This window comes from Belonocnema kinseyi, chromosome 9 (assembly GCF_010883055.1).
Source record: "Belonocnema kinseyi isolate 2016_QV_RU_SX_M_011 chromosome 9, B_treatae_v1, whole genome shotgun sequence".
Taxonomy (NCBI): domain Eukaryota; kingdom Metazoa; phylum Arthropoda; class Insecta; order Hymenoptera; family Cynipidae; genus Belonocnema; species Belonocnema kinseyi.
In genome coordinates this window covers 75581763-75594894 of record NC_046665.1, presented here as the reverse complement: position 1 = coordinate 75594894, position 13132 = coordinate 75581763, and the positions used below count along the sequence as shown (strand labels likewise).

The window sequence follows — 13132 nt, the reverse complement described above, 5'->3', positions numbered from 1 at the left end:
AAAATGACAAATTTTTCAACGAAGTAGTTAAATTTGAACTGAAAACTAATCACGCTCAACCGAAAATGGAATAGTTAAATTCTCAATTTAAAAAATTTGTTTTTAACCAAACTGACGAATACTCAACTGAAATGATAAATCTTTAACTGGAATATTTAGATGGAATACTTGAATTTTTTACGAAAAAGATGACCTTTCAAATGAAAAAATAAATTTTCTACAAAAAATACGGTAATTCGAACGAAATACATAAATTTTAAACTATAAAACATAAATTGCCAAACACAAGTTGAATGGTTACATTTTCAGTTAAAAAAATAATGATTTTCAACCAAAAAACATAAATTTTTAACAACAAAGATTGTAACTAAATTTATGCATCTTCAATTGGAATAGTTGAATTTTAAACAAACAAATTATTATTTTTTTAAATGGTTACATTTCCGAACGTTATTAAATTTTCAACTAATATGATGATTCTTCAACTGGAATTGTTGAATTTAAATAAAATGGTCAACTAAAATTATGAATCTTTAAATACAATAATTAAATTTTCTATCATAACAGTAAATTTTCAACCAAGAATATTAGTTTCTAGAAAAAACACGAATTCTCAACAAAGTACATTTTAAGTTATAAAACTCATTTTCAACCAAAAAAGCTCATTTCCAACAAAAAAGTTACATTTCCAAACAAAGTGATGAATCATCAACTAAAATAAGTGAATATTAAACCAAAACAGATGAATTTTAAACCAAAAGGATAAATTGCCAACCAAAAACATGAATTTTTAACTAAAATTATGAATCTTCAACTATAATAATTGAATTTTCAACCAAGAAGCTTTATTTCTACCAAAAAAGATAAATTTTCCACTAAGAAAACATAACTTGCAGACCAAAAATTGAATAGTTAAATTTTTAAATAAAGAAACTAATGGCCAACCAAAGAGATAATACTTTCAGTAAACTGATAGAATATTCAACTGGAAATATTTACATTTTTAGTTTAATTAATTACTTATCTTTCATTTACATTTTTAGTTGAAAAAATTAATTTACAACAAAAAAAGGCAAATTTTCCACAAAATAGTACAAATTTAAACTCGAATAAATAAATTTTCAGCAAATAAAATTAATTTTTAACCAAAGCGATGAATTTTCAAATAAAATTGTGAATATTTTATGAAAATAACATAATTAATTTGCTACGAAAAAATACCAATTTTAACAAAAAACATGAATTTTCATCAAAATAGTTACTACAAAATAGCTACTTTTTCAAATGAAGAATCATTGTTACTAAATTTTATATTGTAATTTAAAAAAAAATTTTGGCACTCTCAAAAAATGCCCGACTTTTAAAAAATCCCCTGGCATTTCCAGGTTTTTCCAGATCTATAAAAATTCCCTGATAATTTCAGGTCTTCCAGGTTATCCAGGTAGGGCAGACACACTGTAATAAAACATTGATATCTTCGGGAGCGAAATTTTTTCACTGAGAAAATTTTCTGAAAGCCAAATCTATGCAGTGCTAAGCCTAAATCAGTGTGGTGGATTTAAACATTCCACTAATTATTTTGATAAAAGTGTTACAATAATATTTAGGTGGATTGAGCGGTTCATAAACATAACTTTTTTTATTGTTCAATTGCCAAGATATGCACCCCTCAATACTTTATTAATAATCTAGCAAAAGAGAATCAATCTAAGAACAAAATTTTTTTAAAAACTTGATAAAAAATTCCGCAACGGATGAACTGGAATGTGGATAACTTTCTGGGTTGGTATTCATATCGGATAATTTAAATGCTACATTAAGAGACTAAATATCTAAAATCGATAATAGCCGTCATTTGAGGTGCTGTTTGCTTATGTGGATGTACCAAGCAAGAAGAAGGAGTCGAGTGTAGAGTGTCATATGTGTTTTGTAAAATCGTGAAAATGGTGGACACAAAATCACAGATTTTTAATTGATTCATTAACTGTGGCCACCACGTGTTACAAAACTAATCCCAACAGTACCAACCTCATATCCTTCCTTCAGTTGTACCGAGTTACAAAGAAAGATAAATATTTCGTTAAACTCGATAACAACAAGAAAATAAATGTCGATTCTACCCATGAAAATCCACAAGCAATCACATAAAAAGAGCAATTGTCCTCACTATAATTTCTTACAATGAAATGCACAATTCCAAGGTTCAAACATGTTAGATAAAACAGCACTTGGTTAATAAAACTCAAATTCGATTAATATCGCGTTTCCTAACTCACCCGCTTATCCTTACCCTAGAACGAAACGAAAGAGGTTAAAAACATATAAGAGACCAAATTAATAGTTAAATTAAACATGAATCGTGGGTTATTATCACCGAATTAATTTAATATTTTAGTTTTTAACGAGGATTATCACCGAAACGAACAAAATAACATTTTCCTCACGTTTCTTTTCGGTGATGATCCTTTTTTTTAACCAGGAAATTTATTATAAATATTAAACTAACCTCTCCGTCTCCATTCGCCTGTTCTGTTGATTTTTCGGGATAAACACCGGCTCTGAGGAATGAAGCTTTCCACGAGTCGACATCATCCTGAGTTTCACAACTCAATTCGAGTTGTTTGTAATCTTTGTAGACGTTTCTGCCCTCAGGATTGAAAAGAGCGAACAAGTGACGACGAGACATGAAGCCCTGCTCCAAATCGCGAAGTTTTAAGCCATCCAGTGGCAGCATATATTTCTTTTCTCGTTCCTAGAAGCACGAAAGTAATTTTTAATATCTTCTCTTTTGCGTAATATGAATTTAAAACAAGGGATTCATTACTCTTGAAATATGCAGGGTGGCCGTTTTAATCAAAGAAAAAAATTCCCGGTCATTTCCCGACAGAACGCTTAAATTTTAAACTTTTAAAATTGAAGTTTAAAAGTGTTTCAATTCAAATTTTTGTATTCAAATGTTCGATAAATTACACGTATAAAATTGAATCCAATAACACTTTTAAACTGAACAATTTTAAATTAAATGCAGTTAAACTGCCAAATTAAAAAGTTTAAACTTTTCAAACTTTTAAAGTTAAAAGATTCCAATTTAGTTCCAAATATATATCATTTTTAATTCTCTAAATTGAAGGAACCTTCAATGAATTAAACATTTTTCAAAAACATACCATTTTAATCAATTTCAGGCAAAAAACATTAAAAATTGAACGATTGCATTTTTTTATAGACTGAACACTTCCTAAATTAAAAGTTAAATTATTTTTATTTTTATAGTTTAAAAATCCTAAAAATGCTTTGAAATTGTATTTCAAAATCTTAAAACATCGAAAAGTTGTTTCAAATTTTTTCATTATTTCTGAAATTTTTTCGAACTTCAAAATATCGTTTAAAATGATTCGAATTTTTCCTCAATTTTTTACTGAACATTTTCTTTTTAATTCTGCCAAATGAAAGAAAATTTCTAAAAATCTTCCACATTAATTTTTGATAAGGACCCCGCACTAAATGTATGGGAAAATGGCTTTCGGTGGATTTCGCTGAAACTTTGTATTTTTTAAGGTTATAAGTGCCGGATGAAATATCCGTAAAATTTTTTTTTTTTAATGGACAGTTTTAGCGCTATGCGGCGCTAAGCGCTTAAGATCAGTGAATAAAATGAATTACAACAGATTTCGTTACAAAACCGATGTCAACATAGAAATCACGGTTCAGATCGTGGTCTGTCATATTTTCGCCTACACCGTTGACTCATACATTCGCTGATCATGGGCGCTTAGCGTTCGGCCCTCTGGCGAAGGGTACACTATTATTATCGATGTGCGCACTAGTTACTAATGTTACTTTGGATATCATTTCTGCCTTTAAAAAAGTAATAACTTAGTCAGGTTCAAATCTTGGGCGCTTAGCGTTTGATCGTTTCGAGAATCGCGCAAAATAACTCATTGGTTTGGCTAAACATATTACTGACTACTGTCTGATGCGTGATTCTTAAAGTGACATCACTTTTGTCGCTAAAGTTACTAGGATTGGTTTTATTCGATGATCTTGAGCGCTTAGCGTTCAACCCTCTTGCGAAGGGTAGAATGTTATTATCGATATATGCGCACTAGTTACTAATGTTACTTTGGGTACCATTTCTGCCTTTAAAGAAGTGATTAATTAGTCAAGTTAAAATCTTGGGCGCTTAGCGTTTGATCGTTTTGAGAACCGCGCTATATGAGTCAACGGTGTAGGTGAAAATATGACAGACCACGATCTGCACCTAAATTTTATGTTGACATCGCTTTTGTAACAAAATCTGTTGTAATTCGTTTTATTCACTGATCTTGAGCGCTTAGCCCGCATAGCGCTAAAACTGTCCATTTTTTTACGGATATTTCATCCGGCACTTATAACCTTAAAAATTACAAAGTTTCAGCTAAATCCACCGAAAGCCATTTTCCCATACATTTTAGTGCGGGGTCCTTTGTAAATATTTGGTTTTGAACTAGGCCTTTGGTTTTTCCACCGAAATTTTGGAACATTTCTTGTAAATTATTTGAAATCATTTCGAATTTTTATTTAAATTTGAATTTTTTCAAAACTTCTAAATATCTCTTCAACTTACTCGAATTTTGTTTAAAGAATAATAGGCGTTTAATTGACATTTATATATCAAAATTCAACAATTGGACTTACAAATTATATATATTTTTTTAATAGAACAATTTAATTTGTACCGTTCAATGTTTAGTTTTTTTGTTTAGTTTTGAATATATAATTACTGATTTTCTAATTAACAGTCAGATATTTCTAAATACATATTTTGAAGTTATTTCAAAATTGAAAATATTTTATAATGTTTCAATCGGGCCTTTATATATTTTTAACCAAGAAGACTTTCGAATTGAAACAGTCCAATTTTTAACGTTAAAATCGGAAAAGTCTAATATTATAAACTGATTCCGAGTCGCCTTATAAAATTATTTATTCGATCAATTATTATTATTCACTTTTTAAGTCTTATCAGTTCAATTTTAAAAATCATTAAGTAGTTTAAAGTACACAGTTGATCAAATTAAAATGTTTTTTATCCAAAATCTTCGATTTTAAACGCTTCTAATTTTTAATTGTTTAAGTCTTTTAAACAGCATTTTAAAACTCTTTACATTAAAATGTACGCTCCAAAATTAAAATCTAAAATTTGTAAAGTGAAAGATTTTCGAATTACGCATCATAAACTGTATGATATAATTTAAAAAGATAATAATTTAACTAATTATTTTAAAAACGATTGAAATCAAAGTTTGACAGATTTTGTATTCTAAATGTTTGTCAAATTCCCGGTCTCAAAAAATTCCCAGTCCAACTGCCATTCTGAATATGCTGAACAATTCGAATGATCAACCCCTCGATTTAAATCTAGAGCAAAGATTTCGACAATCACCTCCTCATCCTTGTACCAGGAGATACTTTCGGAGGTCAAAACGAACCAGTAATCTCTGGATCCGCCCTTCATGATACCTAAATTGTGTATGCACATGTATCCTTTTCGAATGACCTGATTGCCCAGCGTATGACGCCCACTTTTTACTGAACTTTCAGAAGTCTGCTGAGCACTGCAACAGAATCAACATTAAACTATGAAAGTTTGGATGCAAGCGTCACAACGCACGCCTGATTTTGATCAAGAAAATCACACACAACAAACTTTTTTTTCCAAACATTAATGTCTGACTCCACAAGTTTAAAAGTGCAAAACAAACTTAAACTACTCAATTTTTAAAGATTGCATTAGTATATCAATTTTTGAAGTAAATACTGTGAAGATAATTGAGAGTGAACACAAAATCGCTTCTTCAACGTTCCTGACTTTCAATCAATTGTGCCTTATAATCATAATTTCTCATACAACAGAAATGTTATCTTAAATTGAAACAGAGTTAAAAAGCAAAATAAAAAAAATCCTAGTGAAATAAGAAACTTCATTTTTACGACCTACCATTTTACATTATAAAACGTCTTGTGCAGGCCTCACAGTCCTTATCGGATAAAATGTAGGGATAAAAGGGTACTTTTTGTCATAATATTTTAAAATAAAGTTAAATTCAAAATAATTAAAATGAATTTAAAAAAAAATTAATAAAAAAAACTCCATTGATTTCCGTGGAATTGGAATAAACTTAGAGGAATTTAAGTTAGACGAGCAGAATTTGATGAAATCCATAAAAAATGCCTGGAAATTTTTTTAAATACCCTAAAATATTTCAAATCATAAGCTTTTTTGCTACTGTGGAAAAATAGCTTCAAAACGAGCCCAAGAACATGAAAAATTTAATCCTTTATAGAAAAAATGTTTAGCTTTGTCATATTTAAAATGAAGAGAACTTAATTAATCATCAAAAAAGAGGTGAACTTAAACTTTTGAACGGTAGTGTATATTGAATAGTGATTAATCCATGAGTTATTTAATGAAAGAAAAGTGACCATACTGACTTAATGTTAAAAAACCACTTTGAGAAAATAGTGACTAATAGTGACTGTATGGCAGCCCTTATTATTTTTTACGGTTACTTCTTACAGAAATTCCCAGATTTTTTATATTTTTTCTCAAAATCCCTGACTATTGGAAGCTCGATTATATTATGAAATTGTTTAAATTCGATTTAATGGGCTTCAAATAGAGTATCATAAGAATAAAATCTTGAAAATCGGGTACTTTAGGGATCTCAACTGGATACAAAAGGGGATGTAGGGACCGGTCTGTGAGACCTACTTGTGCTAAAAAGGCAAAAATGATAAAATTATTGCAGTGATTCAAAATCAAAATGCATTTCAAATAAATTTGCAAAGAAACTAAAATTCACATGTTTATTAAGCGATCATTAAATTGCCAGCATAATTTTGGAAAGAATTCCATTTATTATAATGCTTCAAAGTGGAGGAGCAATTGCAGGAAAATGGTTCTACACTTGATATTTGTAGTTGAAGAGGTAGAATGAATAGCAGAAAAAATATGTTATCAGAGAGGAAATAGAATGTACATTTTTATATACTAATAATATAAGAATAGTCGAGTGAAAAACAAAGAATTAAAAGATTCCAAAAAACTTTTCTGTCAATATATGTAAGATTATCAAGTAATTTAGATCTAAATTAAGAAAGATAGAATCATAAATTAATTTTTTCGCGTCTGTAAATTAGGGAAAAAAATATATTTTGATAAGTTCGTTTGTACTTTGTCTCTCACGAATGAAAAAAGTTTTTGAGAATCTAAAGGTGCTCAAATACATTAAAAACCTTTGACTGATATTTCAAAAAGGGACGAGAAGCAAACATGCAAGGTTTAAAAAATTAAAATTTATTAAGGTAATTCTAACTGAACGGAAATTAACTTTAAAAAATTTTGCATATGCTGTAATTTAAATTGAAGAGTATCCGACAAGCGTGCAAACACATCCGTGCATCAAAAATAGAGCGAACAATAGAAATGTTTTATTTTCCGTTGACATAGTGCACATACGATTTTACAAAACAAAAATATATATATTCTCTTTCATCGAAAAAAAAAAAACAAAAAATTGAACTTATATCCACAGACTGAATTTTTTAAATTAAAACTGTTTACAGTATTAAGTTTTACCAACTCATTAATAATTTAAACCTACAGAAAATTCGATAAATAAAAAAGTTTGTAATTTAAAAAATGTTTAAACTTGACAAAAAAAGTAAATTTAAAATTCATTCAAGTATTCGGATTTGAAGTGTTGCTTGGATAATAGGGTTTGCAGAACATCGCAAAAGAATTAAGTAAAACATAAACAGCTTTGAGAAGCAGGTTAAGGGAGATAAAAATTGTTTAACCAGACTAAAGTAGAATGAATAAAGAGCAGAAAGGAGGAAAAATAGAATGTGGTGGAGTTTCTTGATTGCGTGTTGATTGTCTTACCTTGAATTATAGATACTGGCTGCCGCGCTGCCGGTGTAATTAAATAATTGGTTTTATTTGTAACGTGAAATACAGTCAATGCACGTAAGAACATACGTCGGAAATAAGATATGACAACATCCTTTGGGCAAGGCGTAAATACAAAGCACAGTGAATAAAAATCTTACATGTTTTTTTGAAACAAAGTCATATTTTCAAAAAATTATTTACGTTTTGCCCATTGATATATTCACAAAAACCAATGTAAGCCTATTCTCCCTAACTTAACAGCGAATTCCAAATGTTGTGCTAGACAGCGCTTCAAAAAGTCTGCCTTTAATTATTTAAAATAAAAAATAATATCAATATTCATATTATATTTATTTTGAAAAGGATGGAATTCGCTATTAGGATTGGAAAACTTCAATGCAACCAGTTTATAAAGCAAAATCGATGTCTAGATGAATAAATACATCTTACTGATATTAGATTAAAATACATTTTCCCCGATTCTAGACTACTGCTTTATTTTCCAGTTGCTAAAGATGATTTTTTTCCAGAAAAACTAGAATAAAATATATTGAGCGAAGTTTTACAAAATTACAGGAGAATGAGTTACAGAATGTGAGATATGTACAAAACGGGTGGTACATGTAAATTTCTATATCTACATCAATATCAATCGACTCGTTGTATGCACAATGTCATACGGCTTAGTTGTACATGGTCTCAAAAGACGTGATTGAGAAGTTAATTCAACAAGGAAATGTGTAGTTACCTCTTGGATTAACTTGAGAAAGAAAACGAGAAAAAGCATCGAAGCCCAAGATTACCAAAAAAGTTGACCTGCCCGAGACATGCACTGGCTCGGAAATTATTAAGAGTCTTGTTACAAAATTTTGCCCAAGATAAGCAAAGAACGGAGGACGGGTAGCGATTCTGTCTTCAAAGACATATGAAGACTTCCCACAAAAGCAATTACAGAGTGTCTACCAGATGGATGATTTTAAATTGGATTTTCTCCGGGTCAATTTTTCATTTTCCGGGTCTAATAATTATACTGTTTTTTTATATTTCCATTACATAACTCAGAGCTTTATGATTAGAAATTTTCCCTGACCTTAGAAAAATGCCCTGACCCATATCAGAATTATAGTTATTTTCGAAAATTCCTTCTTTCAAATCAGAATAATGATTCTATTCAAAAATTCTTCCAAGTCAGAATTATAATTCTACTCGAAAATTTCCTCTTTCAAGTCAAAATTGTAGTTCATTTGAAAAATTTCTTGTTCTGGAATTATAATTTGTTTTCGAACATTTTCTAGATCAAATTCAGAATTACATATAATTGCTTCGGAAAATTTTCTGTTCCAATTGTTGAACATTATCATTTTACTCAAAAATTCAGTGTTAGAAGTCAGAATCATGCTTCAGGATTAAAATTCTTGTAGAAAATTCCCTTTCCAAACTCAAAATTACAGAAATCTCCTCCAAAATGACCTACTCCAAATCATAATTACGGTTTTTATATTTTTACTTTAAAACTTAAATGTTTCTCCCTTTAATTTGAAAAAATAAATATATTTAAACTTTCAGATAAATACTAATTTATGAGTTTAAATATAGAATATTCTTCGGTTCTTGAGTGAGCAAACTGAGAGTATTAAATCTCAAAACACTTTTAATAATTATTTTAGTTTAATCCATTAAAAAATCCCGGTCACTGAATTAAGTTCCCGGTCATTTCCCGGTTTTATTTATTATTTTTTTTTTTTTTGAGTGAACAAAAATTCCCCGCCCTTTTCCGGTTAGGTAGACACCCGGAATTATGATTTGATTTCCATTTTGACTGAGAGGTGATTGCGGAAAGTTGTAAAACAATACGACCATGCAGTGCATCGTGTACTTGCTGAAAACCTACTGGGTGAAAAACTAATCGGAAACTAAAATGTGCAGTGAGAACTTTACATTTTGATTGAACGTAGACAGTAGTTCTACATTTGCTCTATTAAGCTGCCTAGAAAATATAACAAGGGTCCACTTTTTTTACAATATCAGTGAACGTCAATCTTTTCGCGGACAATTAAACGTCTTTCCCTTTTGTCAAAGTAACTTTTCTTCTAGTCAGTGCACCTAAAAGAGTGCTTGCTACAATAATACTGCGCAATTGTATGAAAACTGGTGTAGGGGCTCATTGAACTTGACGGTATTGACTGAGATTTCACTTACTTGGCAAATCCAATAAAATCTTCATGATTTGTATTCATGTAAGCGAGTTCGCAATCTACTAGAAGAACGAGCTGCTCCTTACACAATTGCTCACGTTGTCTTACGTGCGTTGTTATGATTCTCTCCGTCTCTTCCCTTAATCTAGGATAGCGGGACATCTAAAAATTGAAAATTATAATACACCAATTTTAATTAGAACTGCAGAAAAGTCAGTCGGGATGTCTACTGATTTTCATCCACAAAATTGCTGGTTATTTCCCGATTTTTCCCCGGTTGTAAATAATATGGGAAATATAATACAATTTAGATGAATTCTTTATCAATGCAGATTTGGATAACATGACAGTATTATTTTTTAGAAATTTATCCGTGATTACATATTTTAGTTAAAATGAATTTTAGCTATTGGAAATGGTAAATAATTCTTCGATATAATTTGTAATGCCTTCGTTATTAGCGATTAATTACGTATAATTTTGTCCAAAATCTTTCAAAATGTACATTTTGTTCAATAATTTTTTAAATCCTCATAAGATTTTAATTATTTTTGTATCCTTGGAAAGCTTCTAAATACCTCTTAAACTTAATTAAATTTTTTCTAAAATTTTGTAATATGGCAAAATAGAAAAATTTGCTTTAAAATCTTTTACAATCTTTATGGAAATTTTAGGAACCATTTGAAATTTTTTGAAATCATTTTCAGAATGTTTGAAAAATTCATTCTTCAAAATAAAAAATATTTTGAAGTTTTTCCATGAATCCAAATAAAATCTTTAATGTCTTAAAACCTTTTAAAATTCTTAAAAATTCAATTGTTACCAAAGGAGAAGAATTTTCTACAAAACAGTTACATTTTGTAACCCGAAAATATGAACTTTTAACGAAAATCCTCATTTTAAACCAAATAGATGAATTTTAAACTAAAATTACGAATCTTCAACCAAAACAAATTAATTTTTAACAAAGCAGTTCAACTTTGAACCAAGTATTTGAATTTTCAACCATACGACATGAATGATTAACAAAACATTTAATAGTCCATATGCCAACTAAAAACGATTTTAAATAAAAAATACGCTTTTTCAACAAAATAGAAGAACTTTTAACTAAAAAGTTGAATTTTCAATAACAAAATTTCATTTTCAACCAAGTAAATTAAATTTTCTAAAAAAAACGAATTTTTAACAAAGTTAATGCATTTTCAACTAAAAATGATCTATTTTAAACTAAAATTATATTATCCATTGAAAAAAGTAAATTTTTAACATAAAAAATTAGCTTTAAAAAACAAAAAAGAATCAATTTTCAAGAAATTTGTAAAAATTTCCACCAAGGGTTCATGAACAAAAATTTAATGTTTTTCGAATTTTATTACAGTTGAATATAACCATAAAAAACCAATTTTTAACAAAATAGTCTAATTCTGAACCAGAACAATTGCATTTTTAACCAAAAACTAAAATTTCTAAAAAGAACAATATTTAAACATCTATTAAACTTAGACCAATTATTCCTAAAACTTTTTATCTTTCAGAATAAAAAATTGCATCCCACATATTTTTCGAAATTTCCGAAAGAAATGTTTTTCTTTCTCAAAAAGCTTCGAAATTTATATTAAAAATCCTTAAAAACTTACATTTTGTTTAGAATTTTTCCTAAATTTGTTTAAGATTCTGCATAATAAAAAAATTGTCTTAAAATCTTCCGGATTCTTATTTGATAACTTTCCCAATGTTTTGAAATGTTTTGAAATATTATTTAAAAACAATTGTTTTAAATAAAAAATCATTAAGAATTGTCCCAAAAATCTTAAGAAAAATATTTCTTTATTCTATTGTAACCTTTCAAAATTCTCAAGAAACTTCAAAACGCTTTGTCCGAAATCTTCAAAAACCAATATTCTGTTTTACATTTTGAAAAATCGTAGTTTTTTAAGATCTTTTGAAATAATCGAGTTTATTTTTTAAAAATTTGTAATCCCATAAAATAAAAAATATTGTCTTGAAATATTCCATAATCTTTTTTGACATATTTCGAAATCTTTAAGCCTTTAAAATAAACTTTTAAGGAGGAATGGGGGATAAGCACTTTAAAAAAATGTTGTAAAATATTTTAAAAATATAAAACTATAAAATAATAACATTTTTATTAGTTTCACTACACTTTATACGTTCGTGAAATGTGCACAGTGTAATGGAAAAAAGGAGCTGAAATCGTTAAAAAATTAATTTTTTTCTTCACTTTTTCAATGTTCAAAACTTTAGATGAGTTTTTCTCGAAACCACTTTTCAAAATATCGTTCCAACGATTTTACAAAAACTACTGAATCGATCCTTCTCAAACATGATAAATTTTTTCTACATATAAAAATCCTCCCCCTACCGATATTTTTGTTTAATTTTTTTATATTAACGTTGTTTTTCATTTAAAAAATGACGAAATTTTTCGTATAAAATCGCACATTTTGTTTCAAAATAAATGATCACAAAAATGAAAAAATAAATCCTAAAAATAATCGTTGGGGGAAGGAAAAACTTATATTTTAACTAAACTTTGCAACTTTTTTGATTTCCGATAAATCAACGTTGATATCGCTGGAACCGCAAATCATCTTTTTCAAGAGGCGTACTCGAAATTCCTCTGTGTCTGGCTTAAATCACGATATTTTTCTTCAAAAAATTACTAATTATTTTAAAAATAATATTTCGTAACATGCAAAACATTTAAATACATTCACTTCAACCAGATCCCTAAAAAAAGTCATAAAACAAGCGTTTTTTTCGTGCATTATCCCCCATTCCCCCCTTAAAACAAAATCACTTGAAATTTTCCTAGAAATCTTATTGTTGGTATCGGTAATTTTTGTGTTACAGATATCGACAGTGAATACACTCTCAAATTGTGGGTCCGGATGCAATAAGGGCACATAAAATTTTTTCGTGCGAAAACGAAGTCCCCTGGAGGCTTTAGAAAAAAATTTCGAATTTTAATTTTCAA

At 28.7% G+C, this 13132-nt stretch overlaps 1 protein-coding gene across 1 annotated transcript in view; it reads right to left on the bottom strand.

The window, feature by feature from the left end:
- Positions 1 to 13132, bottom strand: part of LOC117180593 (dynamin) — a 61441-nt gene that overhangs the window by 19714 nt on the left and 28595 nt on the right. Inside the window, exons 9-12 of the mRNA XM_033373086.1 lie at positions 10136 to 10293; positions 5426 to 5597; positions 2507 to 2752; positions 2029 to 2040 (exon numbers count right to left, since the gene is read on the bottom strand). Coding sequence (XP_033228977.1) covers positions 2029 to 2040; positions 2507 to 2752; positions 5426 to 5597; positions 10136 to 10293 — 588 coding nt within the window. The remainder of the gene's footprint in view (positions 1 to 2028; positions 2041 to 2506; positions 2753 to 5425; positions 5598 to 10135; positions 10294 to 13132) is intronic.